This window comes from Lolium perenne, chromosome 3 (genome assembly GCF_019359855.2).
Source record: "Lolium perenne isolate Kyuss_39 chromosome 3, Kyuss_2.0, whole genome shotgun sequence".
In the NCBI taxonomy this organism is placed as follows: domain Eukaryota; kingdom Viridiplantae; phylum Streptophyta; class Magnoliopsida; order Poales; family Poaceae; genus Lolium; species Lolium perenne.
The window spans coordinates 122,654,033-122,676,477 of record NC_067246.2 but is presented as its reverse complement, the minus strand read 5'-3'; the positions used below and the strand labels follow the sequence as shown (position 1 = coordinate 122,676,477).

Below are 22,445 nucleotides of genomic sequence, written 5' to 3'. Positions count from 1 at the left end.
ATACAGAAAGTTTGCCGCGGTCATGCTTGCTGGTGTTGCCAGCGGGCTTGGTGGTGCAAGTTGCAGCAGTCCTGCAGTTCCATCTCTTGAGCACGGACATCAGGACATACAATATGAGCACGTTCAACTTCATGCTCAGACCTACAACAACTAACAATACACATCTGACGTATCCATCTTGGACAAACACTAAGAATGATGTGAATGTAGAACACGTGTAAATGGCATTGGCAATTCAAGGAGAACAATTTTTTTACAATGAGCTGGCATTTTTTACAGCCCATTTACAGTTTAAACAAAATAATTGTTTAATAACGTAGATACAATTTTAAGTATAATATTTGAATAAAAAAATAAAAGCATACAATGCAAATGGAGGCATAGCTGCATTGAAGACTTAACATACCGTGGTCGAGGGAGGAAATGCTGATGAACTTTGAAGAAGCGCCCGATGACATGTACCTTTGGAAGTAGCTATTGGTGGCTCACTGGAATATCGTATCGGTGTTGAGAGCCACGAGTTGGTCAGTTAGTAGGTATGCAGGTGCACGTAGTTAAGAACGTGAAACAAACATGTGAAACGCATTAATGCAAAACTCTTGACGTTTTGTATCTGAACAACCAACATGCGAAAGAGATATACAAACAACTTCGACATGTACGCGACTAACAATACGTATCTGAAGTATCCATATCAGGCTGACGTAAGAATGACGTGAATGCAGAACATGTCTAACTGACATTGGCAATTCAAGAAAAATAACATTTTTAGAATGGGCGTGCATTTTTTTACAACTCATTTGCAGTTTAAGAAAAAGATTATTTAATAACCTAAATGCAGCGCTGATGAAGTTAGAGGAAGCGTCCGATGACCTATACCTTTGGAAGTAGATGTTGGTGGCTTGCTGGAACGTCGGCATTGAGAGCCACGAGCTCGACGGCGAGTAGTTCTGAAGGTGCACGTAGTCAAAAAACCTGATACAAACATTTGAATCGCATTAATACAAAATGCTTGATGTTTTGCACCTGAACAACCAACTCGAGAAAGAAAGAGATATAGACGACAACTTTAACATGCACGCGAGTTTCAGTGCAGGCATCGGAACACCGTCAGGATGGTGAACATGGACACCAACCGACATCTTGGATCACAAATCTCTTTATTGTGTATCCCTTACGAAGCCTGTTGCTACATGCAGTGGTCGACATAGATAAGAACTAAGATCGTTGCAAAACAACTTGCAAATACAAATAATTAGGATTTTCAAACTCTAATTATTTCGGAACCAATTCTTGACAACAACAAAAAGTCCAAACAATCAACCTAAGTGGACCAGAGAGGATGAAGATGTGTCAGACTCTGTACAATCAGGTTAGAATAGTAGACATCATCTTTGTCAATCAATGATGCCAGATTGACGAACCGCGTTGCACACACAGAACTTCGGGACAGAGGATCTTTCCTTGTTAATTGGTTGCCCCCAATCCCCTACAATCGATCTCGCTCTCAACTCCCCTTCCTTTCTCCCCTGCTAGTGCTCGACGGTGATGCGCACGACCTAGAGCTACCGTGTGTGGGGACAGCTCGCTCTCAACTCCACGGGCGCGGGGTGAGTTCCCTACCTTTCCTACCTCACCTCCGACCCTTCCCATCCACAAGTTGGAGGCGCAGCGGTACTGCGTGCAACGCCGTATGGAGGTGCCGGCGGGATCCTCTCACACGCCAGCGTGGGCGGGGCGAAGTGGCGGCGGTAGTGGCGAGGTCGAGAGTCTCCGAAGAGGGAACGACGAGATCCGATCGGGCAGGAGATTATGACGATAATTGTGAGATTTCCTTTTTGGAATAGGAAAGGTATCGTTCCTAATTTTTTTGTACCGCGATGTGAGCACTTGGAACAGGAGCAGCTCAAAAGTTGGAAAGGTATCTTCTCATACTATAATTCCATAATTTCCTGGACGTGATTGATGATACCATGATGGCACGTAAACGCTGACTTGCTCTAGAATTAGATCGGACGTAGCAGAGATAACGAAATTAGATTGGATGGCCAGGATTTTTTCAATGACGACCACCAAAATACGTTGAGTGTCAAACGACCAACTCTCATTTAATAGTAAAGATTGCTCTAGAATTAGATCGGACGTAGCAAAGATAACGAAATTAGATTGGATGGCCAGGATTTTTTCAATGACGACCACCAAAATACGTTGAGTGTCAAACGACCAACTCTCATTTAATAGTAAAGATCCTGTGAATCAAAAGAACCCTAATTTTTTTACCAAGCAAAAAGGGTAGGGCGCAACCCAACCCATCCACGCTCAAACATCTCTTCCGTATTCCTCCTCTTCCTCCTCCTGACCTACACCTACTGACCCAACCCAACCCAATGCGGCTCTAAATCCAGCGGCCGCCGCCTGCCCTACAGCTGCCGCCGCGCCGTACCAGCTACCGCCGACGGCTCAATCCCGCCCAACGCGCCCCTCCTCATCTCCCTCTCTCTCTCTCTCTCTCTCTCTCTCTCTCTCAACGCGCGTCGCCGCCATCGCCGTCCCCCTTTCTCCTTCACCGCAACATCGTGTTCCTGCTGTCTCCACGCCGTCCACAATCATTGTCCATTGGGTCTTGAGGTACGAGCTTGTTTTCGTCGAGTGATTAGTCAACCCCACCCGACATCCACAATTTTTCGGTGTGCCCTAGCCGGTGCCCGCCCGGCACCCCATCTAGATCCACCCCTGCTTGTGCTACCCCTTACTAATTTTGTTTTTAGTAATTTGATACTGTATAAGTAGGGCCAACCAATCCTCTCTACGAATTGTTGGAACCAGAATAACATGTTCTTGTTTATCAGCTACCGCGAAGATGCCTTACTGAACTTGCGGAGCCTTTGATGTGCAAAGATCAGTGCCTTTGCAAATACTTTAGGTTGTCTTCGCTGAATAATGTCTTTTTTTCCTATCTTGGTGGCAGTTATTGCAGGCTGAGTGGAACATTCTGTTCGTAGCGAATGGCGAGGGAACCAAGTCCTGAGATAGACGACGAACTTTTCAATGAAGTTTATGGGAAAGCCTACAGCGGCCCGGTTGCACCAGCTGCAAACAGCGCGATACCCAAGGTAAATGATGAGAAGAGGCCGCTGGCTGTTGAGAAGTCAGACGATGAAGATGAGCCCCGGGATCCCAATGCTGTCCCTACTGACTTCACCAGCAGAGAGGCTAGGGTTTGGGAGGCTAAAGCTAAGGCTACAGAAAGGAACTGGAAGAAGAGGAAGGAGGAGGAAATGATCTGTAAAATATGTGGAGAATCAGGCCATTTCACTCAGGTACTTCTTTCTCCTTGCAGCGCACGTGTCTTTGTAGTACTCTTTACTGGCCATAGAGAACTGAAACAACAAGAGTCTTTCCTGATATGGTATCACCTGCAAAGAACTGTCACGCAGTCTTTCTTAGTGCTAAATTTTATCCTTTGTATGTGACTCGTAGCACCTAATCTTAGAAAAAGATGATTCAACCTTTTTTTCATGGAACCATCATTACAACATGAACTTTTAAATTGCAGCAGAACATACTTCCAGGACATACTTTTTTTGGCATCTGCGTCTTCACTAAGTTGTCTTATCTGACAGCATTAAACTTAATTTCCTATTAATGGTCTTGTACTTCTGGCAAGTCTGGAAATTAAACTTCTGGTGTAACCCAGCTAATGTGATCCGGATGGATACAAGAGTACAAATTCAAACATGGATTAGTAGCATGCATACTGTGTATACTGGTGCTAACAGCCGTTTAGGCATGGAAACCAAGGAAGACTAGAAGGGCCAGTTCAAGAGTCAGTTAGGAATAGAGTCCAGAAGAGTTATGGACTCTATTAGTATTCGGAGATAATTAGATCTTGAGTTGTACAGAAGCTAACATCCTCATAATCACATCCTAGGATGCCCTGTAACTCCATTACAGTTCAACAGCAAGCAATGGGATTAACAAAAAGTCTCAGTTCACTTAAGTCTTCCCTCATTTGATTCCCTTCATCACACTATACTTTACTTCAAGTTGTTGCAGTCCAACCTCTCTCGTCCTGTGCATATTTATCTCAGTTTTGTCCTATCTTAACAACAGTGTATACCATAAATTACTGGTACATCCCAGCTAATCTTATCATGTAGTCTCGATTATATGGGTTAATAGAATGCGTAATACAAATCAGTGGTACCATCCATCTAATTTTATCCCCATGTTTATATTTACCTTGTTGTATGTACATTGTTTGCACACATTTATGCTCTGCAGAACTATTGGTGTGTCCACAAACTGGATGTTTTGAGACATTCTCTCCATTTTATCTTTCTTAATAGGGCTGTCCATCCACACTTGGAGCAAATAGGAGAAATGCAGATTTCTTTGAAAGAGTTCCAGCAAGAGACAAACAAGTCAGGGATCTTTTCACCGAGAGGACAATAAGTCAGATTGAGAAAGATGTGGGTTGTAAGATCAGAATGGATGAGAAGTTCCTGTTTGTCAGTGGGAAAGATAGGTTAGTGCTAGCCAAAGGTGTAGATGCTGTGCATAAACTCATTCAGGAAAGTAAAGGCAAACATAGTTCAAGCAGCCCAAAACGGGACCGTTCTAGATCTCCTGTACGGAATTCTGCCGATTTTCGCCCCAGGACCTCTGAGTCTCAATGGTCTCATAGCCCAAGAAATGTGCCACGCTCTCAAAGTAAAGGACACTATAATGAAAGGCCTCTGGATGGTCGCTTACATGATGATATTCCGAAGTATCCAAAAGGGTCTCCACAAGGTAGGGCGTTAAAGCACACTGATCTTACAATTTGTTTGTACGGGCAAATATTATGAGCCAGACATTTTAGTCAACTTGAGCAAAAGAAATGCCTTTGGTCCCTTTTTGTTGTTAGCCATCGCCCTACAATATAACTTGTCTAATCCTTTTGCACCAGAGGTAAGTTTCAAGCTTTAAGTGCTCGAAGTGATGTCTGTCTGGTTATGATCAGACAAATTATCTTGAATGCAACAAGTTCCACGGTGAAAGATTTTTCAGACTTCTATGAGTTGGATGGCCTCCTATATGTGTATTGTATCTGCTGTTATTTGTCCTTCACTGTATAGTAAACTTAGGTGTCAAGCTATCTTCGTCATCTCGAACTAAAATCCAAATCTTGCATGTTCTTCCTTTTGCTGAAGCTTATGCCAACTATGGAGCAAAGGACCGTCCAGTCCAATCAAAATCTCCATGCCAACCCTCCTATCTTGATGAGCCCCTTAGATCGCATGGTGGGAATAACCAATATGCCACATCACATATTCCCAATAACAGCAGCACTGAGAGACATGGAACAGATTCCCGCCTAGACCTTAAGTTTGACCTGCCTTCGTATCCACAAACTCTGGAAGAGCTTGAAATCGAGTTTAAAAGAGAAGCTATGGAATTAGCTAGAGCCCGTGACCAAGAGGAGGATGAAGAAAACTACAAGCATCGTGAGGTAAATTTCTTGTTGGTTACGAAATAATTTAACTTCTTCTCTCTCGTAGTATCTGATCATTAGCTCTTATTTATTGAAGTAACAGTATTTGCTCTAGGCCCTTTTAATGAAGCTAATAAGTTTCACATAATTTTGTATAACCATCACATAGAATTAGAAGTATTTGGACATAAGTATGTAGCACAATAAACCACCTTACTCCAACTATGCCTATAGAGACAATCATCTGGATGTTTTCCTATTTCAGGGTGTTGTTTTACATATTTTTTTTCATGAAAATTGGGTCTCTAGTAACTTCATGTAAGCATAGATTAAGTACCAACCAAATGACTCAGAAATATTGGTTCTGTCATCATAATGCCTTGCGTTTCTGCATCCAGCCTTTTAGTTGGAATTATTCAAGCTTCCCAACTTCTACCTGATTCATACTAGCTATGCATACCTTTTTTATTTTAGCTACCGATTTTGAATTAGATGACTAATTTGTTCAGTCGAAATTTAGAGTTAAAATTAAGCCATTGAGTTGCCTGATATGTTTATTCCTGTTGCATTTGGAAGGACTGCACTTATTGTGGTCAATGACCACCACTAGTTTTTTTGGGATTTGTTTCTATCATGATATCATTTGTCTGCCTTGTTTCTTGCATAAATAGTTATTTTCTTACTGAAGAGCAAGACAACTTAGGAAACTTGCAACGACTAATAATCTATTTTTTTTGTTGCTTTGTAAGTTGTAACATACTAACTTTCCTATCTCCGTCTACTTCTCAATAGTTTGCTGTGCAAAGCAATCTGATAGTTGGATCCTTTATTTGCAATAGACTTCAGGCCATGCACTAGAACTTTGGTTTATTCTAACGGGTGGGACCAGAATAATCAATAACTATGTCTACGAATTATTCAAGTTTCACACCTTGGTGCATAGTTGTCTCGTAATGTTTTCCATTATATGTTAATGTGGTTTTGCCTGTGATATATCCTTATGGCATTCTTATTTCTATGACAGTCACATAGAGAAATGAGAGAGAACCACATGAAGAGAGTGTCGGCCACAAGGAGTATGCAAGCACGGAAGTGGGATGAATTTCTTGAACAAAGTTATAAAAGGCAGCAGCAGGCTCAGCAGACCTCATACACCCAAAATGGCTATCCAGATTTTGATCAGAGAGCTACACATTATGCTCCTACTGGTCCGCCAATCGATTCAAAGAACACGTATCCATATGCTAGTGATAATTATTCTGCTCCAAGGCGTCATGCTGCTTATGGCGAGTTTCAGCATGACAGACATGACGATTTAGGGAGGACCTATGGGCGATATTAGCTGTTGAATGGCGGTGAGTTAACACTCTTTTTTTTTAATTTTTAGCTGTGCAATTTAAATGCATTTAGACATAGCATTCGCATGGCTGGAGAGACTGGCACAAAGGTAAGGCGGACGGTGTTCCAGGTAAGTTTGGAAATATAGTTAAAAGGTTGCGATTACGTTAAATACAGTAGATGTCCACCATCTTATTAGGAAACGTTGGGCAACTGCTCCCTCCATTTTTGAGTACCTAAAGAGGGGTTCCTGAATTTTCAGGGCGCTTTTGTGAGGACTGAGTCAATGGTGTGCTTCTGTCTTAGCGCCTATTATCTGTTGTGTAGTTTCAGAAGGTAAGAATCCTGTAAGCAACATATGTTCCAGTTGCAGTCTCCAGCACCATCACAATGAAATGAGGAACTGTCAAAATGGATTTAAGATACCATATCAGTTAGCTTTTCTATTAGCTATGGAGAAACTGGTCGATGTTATGGCCATTTTGAACAGTATAGCATGATGGCAATTTATTCATGTTCTTAACGTTCTTCCGCACTGGTATATTCCTGCTAAGCTGGCATTAACAGATCTCTTGGCATTGCAGTTTACTGTATCATCGTTTGTTTTTCTAATCAAGGTTCATATGCCATGCGGGTACCCTTTTGGTGTAGAGCCACGCTGGCATCATTTGATGGTTCTCGTGCGTTGATGTTTGCCGTGTTTTAGAGCATCTCCAGCCGTGTCCCCCAAACCGTCCCCCAAAGCGCGCCGGATTGAGCCTTTGGAGGACGTATTTCGTTGGTGCCGCGTTTGGGGGACGTCGCTTCCCAGTCGCGTCCCCCAAACGCTGCCCCCAAAATTTAAATAGATAGAATAAAACTCTTTACTAATATTTAAATCGGTTCAACATAAACAAAATACATATAAAACTTTGAAAAAATAATTAAATTACATATAAATTATTTTAAACTACTACTTCTTCTTCGATGATGGCCCTGCCTCGTCGTTGTCATCACGGTGGCGCTTCCTGCTCGTCACCTCTTCCGAAGAGACCTCTTCCGAAGAGGCGGTGTCGGCCGACGCGTCGGAGTCCTCCTCGTTGTCGCCGGTGCTCGCCGGCTGCGCCTTGGCCTTGGCGGTATTGGCCTTCGCGTTCGCCTCCGCCTTCGCACGGGTCACCGCCGCCTCCTCTGACCCTTGTTCCTCCGCGTCCTCCACGCCCAGCCATTCCTCCGCGTTGTCAAGTGGCGGGAGGGAATCGTCGCCGCTGCTGGGCGTCGGAGCTTTGTCCCACCAATGGCGCCATCCAGCAGGCTTTCCCTCGCTGGAGGTGTCGGATGGGAGCTCGGAGATGTAGCTCATCGTCGTTGGAGGTGTCGAATGCGGCCGGTGAAGATCCAAAAGCGCCGACGTACGGGTCTTTATATTGAGCGCGGGACGGCGGCGCAGAAGTCGAAAAGTGCAGCGGTTGCTCTTCCGAGGAGTCCCGACTCCATTCCGACGGTTGCCGCGTCGTCGACGCGGTTGTCAATGCAACGGTTCCGCTTCCCGGGAACTGCCACGCGGCCATGCACGACGAGCCGCGTCCCTGCGTCGTCTGGGAAAACAGGGACGCCATTAACGTCGCTTGACCAAAGGTAGGCGACGGGGTTTTAGCCTTCTGTGCCGCTGACGGGTCGGCCCCGCCACTCCCCGCCTCTCATTTCGTTGTGTCCGGCGTGCCCGGTGCGTCCCTGTGGGACGGGGACGGGCTCGGGGCGCCGGACACCGAATGGGGGCGCGCCGGATAAAAAAGGGTTTTGGGGGACGCGGCTGGAGATGCTCTTATAACCTTTATTTACGACTTGTAAGTGTGTCTCTTCTTTTGACTAAATAAGTTAGCATATATCGTAGCAAAAGGAGCCGATACACAATTCCGTTTGTCCTTCTTAGCTTATCACCTCGGCTCATTCTTGTCATAAGACAACCGAACCGACCAAATAGGTTTCTCAACCGTGTTTTAGCTCATTTTTGTCCTGTCAACCGTGAGTCGATAAATGTAGCATGCTGGCTCCATAGGTGGGGGTCTCTTTGAGCATCATCTTCCAAAATGCCGAAACTTAGTGGCGAGAGCTGCTTCATTCTTCCTTCACACCGGCGTCATTTTCTGCTAGCCGTGACTTGAGCAATCTCGCCAGATTCACTAGGAATGGAGTGTACACGAAATAGCATGTCGTCGTCCAGCTCATCAACCCCTGCACGAAAACCAAACGTGTGTCCGTCAGGCTCCCTCGATCGGCATTGGTTACTTAATCGGTCGGCCAGAATGAGCTGAACTGACTGATTTCAGCTGATGTAAGCCGAGATGAGCAGACGACATACCGTGCCAAACAGTAGGACGTCGGCATTGGGATAGCTCCAGCACTCGAACAATCTGCAACCAGCAGCAGTGATGTTTGTAAGAAGAAAGTTGAGGTGCAGCTGGAAGGTAATCATCTGAGTGATGGCGCTGTTACTTGATGAGCGGGACCTCGCCGAGAGGGCATGCGACGCCGACTAGGCATGCGATGGCGAAGCCGAGCCAGGAGCTCTCGAGGAAGAGCCAGACGAACTCCGCGACGGCGAACAGCACGTACGCCTCCACGTTGCTGGGCACCCCTGCTCGGTACATCTCCGCGCTCAGGTCGATGAACAGGGCGAGGACTCTGCAGATTATCACACCAGCTCAAAACAAGAGGAAGGCAATGGATGCGCTGCTGAGGCCTGAGGCAGGAACATTACATTAGCGACGTCGCCGTGTCGCGCGGGCTCCCGGTGGCCTTGGATTTGGCTGGCAAAACCTTCTCGTCGAGGAAGAGCTGGAGCATGCCGACTGTGCAGTAGAACAATCCGAGCAGCGGCGGCACCTGCGCCGGCACGAACAAGCAAGAACTGATCAAATCATCCCCGAAGAATCGTATCGAGAGGGATGTGATGGGATGGCTGGACGCGCCGCCGTTGAACCGTACCAGGATGTGGCTGTGGAGGGGTCCCCAGTCGAGGGCGCCGTTGGCGTAGACCTGGAGGCCGACGCGTGAATGGATGCCGTCGAGGAGCGGCCCGAGGAGGAACCCCGTGCCGAAGAGGGCGGCTGAGACGGCCGGCCAGGCGCGCCCCAGGGGCAGCGACTTGCCGCCGCCCCCGCCGTTCTGGAGTGCGTTGACGGGTTTGGGCAAAGGCAGCCGGGTGGGGCTGCTTGTGGCGGCGCGAGGAGGAGAAGGGACGCGGCGGCGGCGGTGGCGGGGAAGAGGCGCCGGCGATGAGCACGGCTAGTTTGGCGCGCATGTCCCTTATCCTGTGGCCTATGGTCTATGGGCGACGTGGCAGGTTCAGCGAACCCGTCGAGCCGTCGATGATTGCCAAGGTCCTTTGAACTGGTTTGGCTTCTGAATTGCATCGGATTGCCACGTCTGCTACTACTACAATGAACTCGCCTCTCACCATTCGGTAAAAAAGAAACAACTCGCCTCTCATGGGAACTAGCCCTGGTACTGTACCTTCGTCGCGAAGATAGGATGCTGCTGTCAACAAAGTTTTCGAGTATCTCCGTTGTTGCATTTGCCTTCGCAGAGGGCAGGTGCTAGGCCTCGGTCCCTCGAACTGGGGCCGAATATCGGTCTCCTCTGCAATATAAAGAAATGCATATGGGGCAAAATTTGCACTAGATTTGGGTGGGGATTACTCTCGACAATATAATTGATATGAGAAAATAGAGGAGTTTTAAAAAGATAGAAAAACACAGTCAAATCTATTTTTTTATCTACACAAGTTGTGCGACGCAATAGAGGTTATATTCTGATTTTTTTTCTCAAAAAGTTATACACCTTATATCTAGAAACAAAGAGAATATAACACAACTATGTGTTCCAGTAAATGTTCTTTTTCACATCTTATCCATTTCGCTTCGTATTCATCTTCGGTGATTTCCACTTTTGTATTCATTTCAAGGGTTTTTGATTTCGTATCCGATTCCGGCAAGGCATGCGAAAACGAAAATGATAATAGTTTTCATCGGTTTCCGTTCTGTTTTCAACCATACATCTCATGTTATGCAACATAACATTTTGTATTTTAGCTTAGTTTTTATGCAGTGCTAAGTGTATCCACTTAAAAAGACCCGAGAGGCATAGCTCTTTGTCTCCGACCTTTTCAATATTTACACTAAATATGCCATTATGGTGTTTTACTCGTAGGACAAATCTTAGCTATCCTGAGTTTTGCAACAAAATCCCCCACATGGCCTACAAAAGGGGTTTACTATTGCAACAAAATAGTCTCAACATTTCAAAAATAGTCACACTACAAAAAGGTGCTTAAACAACAACTTTTTTGCCATATATTTTGTTTGCGACAAAAACGATCAATAATTTCAAAAAACCACAAAAGATTACAACAAAAAATCATTTGTTTGTAGTAATAAAAGTTGTTAAGCAACATTTTTTTCCTTGTAGGCGGGAAGAACGACGGAGCGCCTTTCGCCGAGTGCTTGTAGTCCTCATAGGTGGCCCAAAGATTTTTTTGTAATTTTTATTACTTTTGGGTTTTCTTATTCTGATGTTGAGGATTATCAATAGATTGGTGGACTTTACACAAAGAAAAAACAAGAATCACCAGCAATTTCAACAAAACTCGCAAGCATTTACAACAAGAAAACTATGTGTAGCAAACGCTCAGAAAACACATAAACTTGTTGCAAATGCGTAGAAAACCTTACAACATTTGGCTTATGATTTCACGACATAAGGCATACTAGTTTGTTACAATATGGAAGCACACACGTAACATTGAAAAATCCGGGAGAAAAAACAATTATGACCGCAAATGTTAAAAAATAAATAAATCAAATGTTGGACTAGATGGATTCAAATTAATCCATCAAGACAGATGGCACTGCAATAAGGATACTGAAGTCGATGCGAAATAATAATCTAACACATCAAGTAAAACAAGGATGACTGAACAAAATAGAAAGCATCCAGGAGGAGCAAATATAAAAAAAATACTCCCTCTGTTCCATTCTATAGTACCTATAGTTTTTTGGCACGGAAATTAGCGCAAGTGTATTTTTTACACAAGATCCCTAGCTGAACGATTTGAGATCAACGTAAAAATTGGGAAATTCATATCTTCCTAACTTACCATAACAAATTTGGGGGCTGAACGATTTGGGAGCTGAATGGGGAGGGGGTAACTGAAAAAAAGCTATGCTATAACCTTATATTCTGAAACAAATGAAAAAAATCTATAGCCACTATAGAAAGGAACGGAGGGAGTAGTATTTAGACTGCAATGCTAGCAACCGGACATGTTAACAAAATCACAACGAACATAAGAGGAACTATTACAGCAACGACGGGGCTGCACTGCAAATTGGATTTTCGGCCAGGTGAGATCACTTCAACTCGTTGCATGCTAGAGTCTGGCTTCCACGCGTCCGATCCATAATCAGAGTCCGTGTACTCGTCGGTGTCCGGCTTGACGTCGAGGCGAACCCCGATGCAATGCGAGATGCAGGCGTCGATGGAGGCGTATATCACCTGATTCTTCGACAACCTGCGGCCGTCCCACTCCATGGAGGCATTGCCCATGCCAGTCACGGCGCGCAGCTCTTGCGGGCACGCCACCTCCAGGCCGTGGTAGTCTCTCAGCTTGCGGCAGTCGGAACCGATGTTGTACGCGACGAAGGCCACGCGCGCGTCGTCAAGGAAGCGCCGGAGAATGGAAGGCACGTCACCGCCGGCCTGCGCAATCTGGAACACGAGGCACCGCCTCATACAACAGGGCTGCAGCGTGCCCGGCCGTGGCTCGGCGCCCAGACGGCGGAAGGGAGGGGTCCACTGCACACCCATGCCGACGGTGAGCCCGCCCCCCCCAGCGGAGGCGGTGGGCTTTGATCCACAGTGTTTTGTACACCCATCGGCGCGTGACGCCCGGGTGCGCGGTCACGGTGGTGGTGACCGTGGTGTGGCCGGCGACGCGCACCTCGTAGATACAATGCGTCGGGGAGGAGCGGATGAGGCGCGCAGACGAGGCGTCGGTTTTGGCAACCATGGCTCGGCAGTTGCCAAGGATACGGATGAAGATCGATGAGCGCGGTTGGAATCGATGGTTCCCTTCACGGCGATGATTACAACCACCGTACATGTATGTATATACTACTACGTACTCCCTCCGTTCCATTCTATAGTGCCTATAGTTTTTCTGCACGGAAATTAGCACATGCGTGTTCTTTACACAAGACCCTCTAGATTAACGATTTGAGATCAGAGTAAAATGAGGGAAATCGGTAACTTCCTAAATTGACATAACAAATCCCACAAATCTCTCTGGTTGACTCTCCATATATGTGCAGCCAGGTTATATTAAGGAAATAAAAGATTGCTTCCTAAATCTAAGAAATCGTTGGGGTCATGCATTAGGAATGTCAATTAATTGTTTCCTTTTTGTATGGATTTTTTTCACGCATGTAGAGGGGGTAATTGAAAAAGAGCCAAACTACAACCTTATATTGTGAAACAAATACCAAAAATCTATAGGCATTATAGAAAGGAATGGAGGGAGTATTAGCCAAGGACTAGACGGACCCGGTGTCCCGGATAGAATTTTCTTGTAATTAATGCTCGTTATCGACTAATCGTATACGATGGAACTACGGCGCATCACCTCCTGGCGGCTTCGAACGTCCATATGCTTACCGTTTCTAGCAATGATTTTATAGTTGATTGAGTTAGGGCAAGCATTAGAGATCAGATAACCCATCCCTTACCATAGTGTTACGTTACCATACGGTGTAGCAATCATGTTCTATTGCGTGAACACTTAGGGAATGTACGATGGGTAAAGCGAGTCTTCTTTTAGAGTTGTCATGTAAGATTTTTGGTAAATTGTCTTCCTTAGGGCATGTACAATCCTAGACCCTTGCATAGGCGCTTAAGTGATAAAAAGAAATATTATAAAATCAAATTAGCAGGCCAGCGCCCTATCTTCCAACGCTCGGCGCTTATTAGAGCAAGTATAACAAGTCCTAGTCAGCTGGCTATAAGGATTAAAATAGTATATTATTGCTTAGTTGGAGGAGAGAGGGGGAGAGAGAAGGAGAGTGGGCTCTTATGCAAGAGCCAGCTCTAGCACGTGTTCCTAGGCACTTTGTGAGAGTGAAAGGTGGGCCACACATTGATTAAGTACTACATTTTTATAGCTCACTATTGTATATATTGGCTCTAAATTGGCTATAGATGACATGGTATTTGGCTTATAGCTAGCAGCTGGCTATACTATTGGAATTGCTCTTAGGAACGCTAAAACTGTATTGCTTCTGTCTCCAGCTACCATTGGTTGGGAAGGAAAAAAGGCCAAGCATCGATGCCTAAGTTTGCATCGACGAAGGACCAGACGCCATGATTTATCGCAATAACTGCTGGACGACCGGGAATTCGATCCTGGCGTCGGCATCTAAGCGCCTGCGCTGTGCTTGCCCTTAGCTAAAGAATGATCCCATAGAAAATAATACAAGTTTTAGGGTGATTGGTATTTTTAATAACCGTCCATCTACCCCCATCTAACGGTGATAATTAGACGGAACCAAACTGACGGAACCAAAATTGCGGGACCGGAACCAAATTCGGTGGGACCGGAACCTGATATATATTTTGCGAATATTATAAAAAACAACCGTCCTTTTCAGCGGCCAAATCATCCGATGATAATACACATATCTTAAAGCAACAACAATTGATCATATATGCACATATCTTGAAGCTCGTACTATTCTCACCAAATAAAATTAAAACTGATTTATGTCTCTCACTCTCTCATCCGCTCGTCTCCCATCTCTGGCTGTATTCATCTCTCTCACACTCTCTGGATAAGAGCGACGGAGGAGAGCCAGATACCTTCCGGCGACGGCGGCGAGCTCCGTGATGGAGGAGAGGGGGCCGCGTCGAAGCTCTGCCCAGCGACGGAGGAGTGGCCATGGCCCTTCTGGCGAGCTCCGCGAGGCGAGCTCTGTGATGGAGGGAGGGGGCCGCGTCGGAGCTCTGCCCAGCGACGGAGGAGTGGCCATGGCCCTTCGGGCGAGCTCCGCGAGGCAGGGGAGGGGGGCGCGTCGGAGGGTAGGGCGACGGAGGGGAGGGGACAGCGACAGACTGAAGCGGCTGAGGCGACGCGCACGGAGGTCTCCTGTCGACCTCCGCGACGGAGGGCAGCGCGGGGTGTGGAGGGGACGGTGGAGGCGCCCGGCGTCCACGGAGGTCTGTCCCTTCGATCTCCGCGACGGAGGGCAGCGCGGGGTGGAGGGGACGGCGGAGGCGCCCGGCGTCCACGGAGGTCTCTCCCGTCGATCTCCGCGACGGAGGGCAGCGCGGGGTGGAGGGGACGGCGGAGGCTCCCGGCTATGGGAGGAGCGGCGGCGCGGGGTACCGGAAGTTGCCGTACCCCCGAGGCCTGGGCAGGTTGGCAGGGAGGAGGCCTACTCCTCGTATCTTGCCAAGGCGTCAGCCATGCCCTCCTCGTCCTCGCACATCGGGGTTGCTGGTGCTTCTGCGTTAGCCTGCCCGCTCGGCGTTGGTCGAGGCCAGCGTGGGGAGGAGCGACGGCTTCGGCGTTGGACATGACCAGCGAGGGGAGGAGCGGTAGCGACGATTTTTGGGTTTCGGCTACCATATCCTGTAAGTATGTCCTCTCTCGCTGAAGCTTTTCATGGCTAGCACGCGGTACTGCATACGTTTTTTCAGTATTCTTTGCTGCTATGTTTCTAGGATCATATCACCATCAAAATGCATTCATATTCAACAGTTTAAGCTATGTGAAATTCCTCCCTGATCAGCATGATACGGCAGAAGTTGTGCCAATTATGAGATGATCTTCTTATGAGGTTGATTACAAACATCACTCTACTAATTTTATGACTCCTAAAATTGTGAAAAAATCTTTTAGTTTCACTCAAGCTCTCTTCCACGGTTTAAGTATGTCCTCTCTAATGCCTTGAGCTTTGGCAGGGAATGGAGATCCTTTTAAGGTTCAGATTGTTGGACATTCCTCTGTGAAATCTGTTATGCGAATGGATCTGAATGGAATGGTCTTGAGCTTCGCGAGCGCCTAGATGTCGATGTATGACCAAGGGAAGGAAGGCAGAAGAACAGGGGTAAGAAGAGAGCGAGAAGAGGAAAAGAGACATTGTGCCTAACTGACGTGATGTGCCGAGGCCGGAGCGGTGGCACACGGTAAGTTTTGTGTGTCCACTATTAAATTCCGTTTGTACTTTCCAATAAATTTGTTGCGGACTTTCCCAATCGTAATCCATCGTACTCTCATGACTGGTAGATGCACTGGAGAGCAGTATTGCACATATCAAATGTACACACTGCATATTTCTTAGTTTTTCCTTGTATTGTTTTGCTACATGTCCATCTTCAATCTAATATGAGATCTACTTATTCCAATTTGAAGGTTGAAAGTCGAGAAACATGTGTGTACATGCTTGTGGTAGAAATTCCGAATTGTACCACATCAAGCCTGGGTGTGTATCACCGGAAGGATTGGTCCTCCTCTTAAATCAAGAGGATGTAGATGAAATGGTGAGAGCCCATCAAGATACAAAAAAGTGTGATTTGTACATTGTGGCAAATCATCATTTTCGAGGTGATGGTTACGATGAGAGTGACGAGGTAGGGTATATTGCCAATCTCGTGTTGTATCATTTTTTGCATGCATTATTTTTATATTAACTTTAATACTTTACTATGCTTTTCGCCAGGATGGTGATGATGGGTCGAATGATGAAGCCCCTTTTGGTGCCTACCTCGATGTTGGTCAGAGTGGAAAGGACGAAGATAGATCATTGCCATGAACAAATATTATGTGTGCTTTTCATGTAAAATGATGAAACTCCTTTTGGGTTGAATTATAGTGTGCTTACCATTATAGTGATGATGCACTATGAGTAGTCTAACAATATTTTATCAGAAGTGCCACCACCTATTGATGCATTTATAAGAGTATAAGCATTTGCAAAAGTAAATGGTAGTAGTGGCATAGCCAAAAATGCGATTGAAGAAAACAACTCCTCCTTGATCCATACTTATGTGTTAAGAGTGTAAGTAATATCTGCTAATTGATATGCTTAACAACCATCCTAGATCCCAGTTTCAGCAACAGGTCCATGATCACCAGCTACGTCAGTAAGAGGAGAAACAATCCCAGATTCGCAAATATAAACTAGTACCCCCGCAGGGCCGTAGCATGTTACTGAGACAGGAGAAGGTTTATGCTCCATCTGATTCGCTAAGGCCTCGTTTGGTAAGAGGGTATCAGTGAGTATTTGAGAGTATATTTTCAAGTGGATTTGGTGAAAACACTCCTGTCACCCAAAACACTTTGTTACACCATAATCCCCTTTCCCTTAATACTCTCCATTGATTTATCTGTTTGGAAGGAAGGAATAAATCGCGCAAGACAGAGAGGAAGAGAAAAGGCTGAGAAAACGTACACAGATCCGTGCCGATTTGAGACGAGTAAAAAACGCGAGGTAACCCAAGCGTTTCCGATTCGCCCCAATTCACCTCTACCCGACGTGATTTCTGGGGTTTGCTGGGTTTCAGCCCAACTAAAACCAGGCTGCCAAACGGTTACTGAAGTGTTTTGGGGAGTATTAGTTTACACTGGGAAAATACACGGAAATCCACTTTAAATCCGGCCGGCCAAACAAGGCCTAAAGGGGAAAATGCAGTAGAAAACAAGGCTGCCAAATGACTACTACATGAGGTAGTGCCATCTATACGGCATTCGATCGTCCAAAACCCAGAGTTGCCGGTGGCCAGATGCCCAGATATTCAGCTGCCTCGATCACGAATCACGACTACTGCGACTTCTCTTCCTCGATCTGTGCTATGAAACATCCTCCTCGCTGCTTCTTGATCGACTACTACACGCATTGTACCTGTCAGTGGACTTGCTGCCTGGAGGACTCTTGCTGGCGCCTGCATCAGTAAATTCTGAATGCCAATCAGAACATCCAGGCTCCACACTTTCACGCCGTTCAGATCTATGTTTGTTAGAACATAGCAAAATTCAGTAACATCACCAACATGCAAATTTAGGATACAACAGCAGATCAAAGTTCAGGTCGTCTTCAATAAAGTGAAACCAACTGAGTGGATCATCCCCTCTTGCCTCAAGATTGAATTCTGGGAGAATTACATCAAAGAACATGCATTCTCTCACGGGTCCAGGAGTAGCCAGCATGTCAACTTGTCAATTTAGCATGAACGACACAAGAAGCAGAGTTTCAGTGGAAGTACATCAGAAGATTGCTGCGACATTGGGATTAGGCTGGAAGGTTAAATGAGAAGATGAATCTTTTATCTACTAGTGCTTCATACCTGAAGGCAGGCGGGCCAATGGGCGGCGACTCGCGGCGGCGACGGAGAGGTCGGGGCCGTGAGTCCCCGCGACGGGCCGACGGGGCGGCGACTCGCGACGGGGGAGGGGCGGCGGCTGCTGGACGGCGGCGTCGGCTGCGGGGCGGGGGCTGCGGGGGGGGGGCTGCGGGGCGGCGGCTACGTGGCGGCGGCTGCGGGGCAGCGGCGTCGGTGGGGCGTCGGCTGCGGGGCGGCGGCTGCGTGGCGGCGACGGGCGCTCTGGTTTTCTTTCCAGACGTATCAGAAGCCTCTATCGGAGCGATCTGATTCTGATTTTTTTTACACTAATTAAAACGTCCGTTCCGGAGCTCTTTTACGATGTCATATCATTATAGAACTTACAAAAAAATTATCACAGATTTAATCAACGGTCACAAAAAATTACATTAGACGGAACCAAAATTTGATTAGACGGAACCAAAGTTCCGTGCCAATCACCGTAAAAGAGCTCAGAAAATAATAGAAGGCAAGTTTCACCACTGTATCAAATATCTTTTCTCTGTATGAGATTGCTTAACCACATATGCCATGTGGTCAAATATCTTTTCTTAGCAACATAACTTTCTATCTAAATTTAATTAGTTCTCATTAATTGTAAGAGATAATAATGCATCATGCACACTTATAGCTATAATCTTCTATATAGATTATTTTTCAACAAAGCGAATATATTTATACCATGAAGATACCAATTACACCCACCCTCTTGCAACAATTCATTGCCCTAATGGCAATATGGAAGCGCACATCCAAAAAAGTAAAGAAAGATTACATAAAAGAAAAGTCCAGCTACACATATGTTCCTTTAGCAGCGGACCAAACACCACCAAGACAACACCAGAAATTTATCTTCTCCACAATGCACAAACGTCGTCATCGTCCTTCAACAAAGGAGAAAGTTTGCGCTCACAAAGGAGAAAGTTTGCGCTCACAAAACATTTCCTTCAACAAAGCCATTGATAGGCACAACCATTAAGGCCATACCTTGAGTTTAGACTCTGAAATTTTCCTGTTTTGTCAGCCTCACTTGCCGATACCGTTGCTCCAAGTTATGAATCACCAAGTCAAAACCTCATCACCACTAATCTCGAACCACCATTACAAGTCCTCAGATTCAGCTTTCATGCCATTCTCCATGACTGACTTCACCGTGGAAGTATGGAACTAACGACATGTCCCACTATGGCAACATATTGCAGAGCTTCGCATCACTCCATCTGAAACCGAATGGTCAGAAAAGCATGGTTGTGCTACCATTTGATCCGGCAATCTCTGACATAGTCCCTTGGAGTTCGTCGGCGGAGCCTTCTGGAACTCGACACTACGGCCAAATCAATGAACATAGGCAACAATCAGTCCTTCGTCATGGCGTGAGAGCCCTACTCCACCAGCCACCTCCCAGCGGGGCAAGTCGACGCACCGGCCATGTCGACGACCACACGCATGGCCATGGCTGAACCTGACAATGCCACGAGGCCGAGAGACTGTGCCACCACCGCCAAGGCAAACGATGGTGACATCACCATGGTCCCAGTCCATCGTCGCAACCCGATGCCCATAATCGCGGTACTAGACCCACAACCCCACAGAGGCCTTAGACCCTTGGCGGATTTGGATCTGGCTGCAACAACCATTAAGGCACCACCACCAGGCGGAGGACCTCCACCTCCATCATTGATGAGCCGGGATCATCGCTAGAAGGACGCAACACCACCGACACTCGATGTCGTTTCCGGCGCCACAAGGAGAGGGAGATCGCCACCCACGGAGAAAAATCCCCGCCGCCATCGACAACTCTCGGGATTTTCCCGGCGATGTCTCCCGACAGCTGTGAGAGGAGGAGGGAATATTAGGAGGGCGGGCGATGGCTAGGGTTAGGGAGGAGGAGGAGGGCCGGGAAGACACATGTGCCATATAATGTCACCACTCATACAAGAACTTGTCCTTTAGGATATAAAAACCGTGTGCAATGTATTGCTGCCAGAAAAAGCTTTTAGAGGACCATGTTTTATTGAAGTGGTGATTCTGGCACGTTGGAATATCTGGAAGCAAAGGAATTAATATGTTTTCAAAAGCATCGGGCCAACTTTTAGAGTGTGGAAGGCAGATTTTTTCCATGGTGTCACCATGCTTATGCATAGGGTGAAAGGTGTTGAGGTTGACAATCTGACATTATGGCTTGACTCTCTGAGAGCGGACGAATGACGCCCGGGCTTGTGTGCTCAGTAAATCGCGATGTGGAGTGGATGGCCAAGCTTGCATGCAGCCTCATTTAATGAATTGTGGCTGGGTATTAAACTAAACTAATACGGAGTACAATGTGTGGTATGTTTCTGCGTGATGAGAGAGTACGAATTAAATGGTGGGCCGTTGAGCAGCGGCCATCATAAATATAGGTACAGCATCAACGTTGCTGCTGGTTTTCGGAACACGTACATGATCAACTGTTTGGTACTTCCTGTTCCGTCCATGGAGCTGCATACTCCCTCCATTTTTTTTAAAGGCATTGTCAGCGGTTTGACGTATTTGGTCATCCAAAGTGACAGCTGTATTTGTTTGGGTTGGATCGTGAACACGGAAGACATATTGGTCATCAAAAATGACCGTCTGTATTCGTTTTGGGTTAGGTCGTGGACACGCAAATCGGCTGAAAAGGCTAGAGTGACCGAGCGTCTGGGGTGGCGGCAATGGTCTGACGTAATGTTTCAACTTTCATGCTTGTTTAATTGTGACTAACGTCCCGTCAAGCCCTGGCGCCGGCGATTACCGGTTCCCTCGTGCCCTCGTGCAGCCGATCGATTGGCATATGCTTGGCCGCCATTCCGCGCACGCGGATAAAGACGCCCGCGCGCTCGACGTTTCTACCCTGTCGTGTCTATAAATGGACGGCGCCGCCGGATGAGTAGGACAAATCTACTAAACCCTACCAATCATCCATGGCCGACCTTGACCGCACCTGGGGCCACCTTGTCAACTTGGCTCGCTCTCGGTTTCCGAATGATCCTGACCTTGCCGACCTTGCCACTAGGGAGGTGTACCAGAAGGAGGAGAATATCGCGTATGCCCAGCAGGAAAAGCTCTACAAGTCGTACGGGGAGGGCATGGGAGGCAGAGGAGGCGGCGCACGTGGCCCTCGTCGAGGAGGAGGAGCGGGTATTCCTTGAGTTGCTCCACCGCCAGTCGCTGTTGGCGACCCCCACCAACATCCAGGCCAACCTTACGGCAGCCAATGCGATGCTCACCGTGGCGAGGGTGGCGCTGCGGGAGTCATAGGAGGCCTTGCGCTAGCCCAGCCCACGGACGCCACCATCGTCAACGTCCAGGATGACGACGACATCGACTTCGGCCCGTACAACGACGAGGAGGGCACGTGCGCTACAGACAAGCAGCGGGAGCTAATCGCGTCGTTCGTGAGCGTCCTACGCGGCGTGGTGGTCGGTGCAGCCACGGATCGACCGGGAGAATAGGAAGCTGGAGGAGGCGGCCGCGGTGGTGCCCGAAGCGGCGAAGGTCATGGCAAGGGACACGGCCTGGTACCACGCTGACCTGACGGTCGAGATGGCCAGCGAGGCAGGGGCACACAGAGCCCACTGGGACGCTGCACTGGCCGAGCGACAGGAGCGCCGCCGGCGGTAGGAGGCACCCCTGGACAGGGGTCCCAACATGCCTAGGACCCTAAACTATTGGGAGGCTTACGTCGCCCGTGTCACAGCTCACCGCCGGGTGCGCGAGGTGTGGCTGAGCTCCGACGGCGCTGGGTCGTCGGGTCATGTCGGTGGCCAGTAATCCGCGCGACTACGAGTAGCCCCGACCGTAATAGGTTGCGCGACTGCGATTAGATTTGGCCGTCACGTATATTAGGTTAACTCGGTTACTAACTATCTCTGTAAAGATGTTCATTTTAGCCAAATAATATTAATGAAAAAAATAGCTACTCTATGTCACTGCCTTGCGGGCCTAGAAACCAGCTAGATGGATGCGCAAGCTGACCACGCAGCATCTGCATACGCATTCGCGACGCAAATTTAGGTCACATTTGCATCTGTATGGACAACTAATCCAAGCCGCTGGGCTGGGGTGTGGATCCCTTTTTCTATCGCGCAGATGTAAACGAACGGGCTGCATTCCGTATAATTTTTTTATTTGTACGTAATTTCTTGTGAGTTACTCCCCGTTTTGAAATACTATACATTATATCCATAAAATTTATTCTGAA

At 47.1% G+C, this 22,445-nt stretch overlaps 2 protein-coding genes and 2 long non-coding RNA genes across 5 annotated transcripts; 2 read left to right on the top strand and 2 right to left on the bottom strand.

Annotated features, from left to right (window-relative positions):
- Positions 1-2,313: 2,313 nt before the first annotated feature.
- Positions 2,314-7,355, top strand: LOC127342268 (uncharacterized). Its single transcript, XM_051368204.2, has 6 exons — positions 2,314-2,628; positions 2,969-3,320; positions 4,350-4,794; positions 5,196-5,494; positions 6,501-6,831; positions 7,077-7,355. Exons 2-5 carry the CDS (start codon positions 3,006-3,008, stop codon positions 6,816-6,818), a joined length of 1,377 nt encoding a protein of 458 aa, XP_051224164.1. The 5' UTR covers positions 2,314-2,628; positions 2,969-3,005; the 3' UTR covers positions 6,819-6,831; positions 7,077-7,355.
- Positions 7,356-8,613: 1,258 nt separating this feature from the next.
- LOC127342267 (uncharacterized) lies at positions 8,614-10,208 on the bottom strand. The gene is given in 6 exon segments (XM_051368203.2): positions 8,614-9,028; positions 9,156-9,207; positions 9,290-9,478; positions 9,555-9,679; positions 9,782-10,004; positions 10,006-10,208. Coding segments are annotated over 6 exon segments (798 nt in total). The 5' UTR covers positions 10,098-10,208; the 3' UTR covers positions 8,614-8,911.
- Positions 10,209-14,610: 4,402 nt separating this feature from the next.
- On the top strand, positions 14,611-16,798 carry LOC139838479 (uncharacterized). 2 transcript variants are annotated; one of them, XR_011755344.1, is made up of 4 exons: positions 14,611-15,482; positions 15,809-16,033; positions 16,260-16,477; positions 16,567-16,798. It is a non-coding gene; the product is annotated as an uncharacterized lncRNA (long non-coding RNA). The 2 variants fall into 2 exon arrangements; XR_011755343.1 differs by having other exon boundaries at positions 14,613-15,478.
- A 597-nt stretch (positions 16,799-17,395) lies between these two features.
- LOC127339596 (uncharacterized) lies at positions 17,396-18,472 on the bottom strand. Its single transcript, XR_011755345.1, has 2 exons — positions 18,191-18,472; positions 17,396-18,058 (listed from the first exon to the last, which is right to left on the bottom strand). It is a non-coding gene; the product is annotated as an uncharacterized lncRNA (long non-coding RNA).
- Between the last annotated feature and the right edge of the window lie 3,973 nt (positions 18,473-22,445).

Excerpts from the sequence above, each read along its gene's own strand:
- LOC127342268 (XM_051368204.2), top strand. The coding sequence starts at position 3,006 with ATGGCGAGGGAACCAAGTCCTGAGATAGACGACGAACTTTTCAATGAA. Across the intron at positions 4,795-5,195 it reads TCCAAAAGGGTCTCCACAAG|CTTATGCCAACTATGGAGCA; the intron begins GTAGGGCGTTAA and ends CTTTTGCTGAAG. Across the intron at positions 5,495-6,500 it reads AAAACTACAAGCATCGTGAG|TCACATAGAGAAATGAGAGA; the intron begins GTAAATTTCTTG and ends TTTCTATGACAG.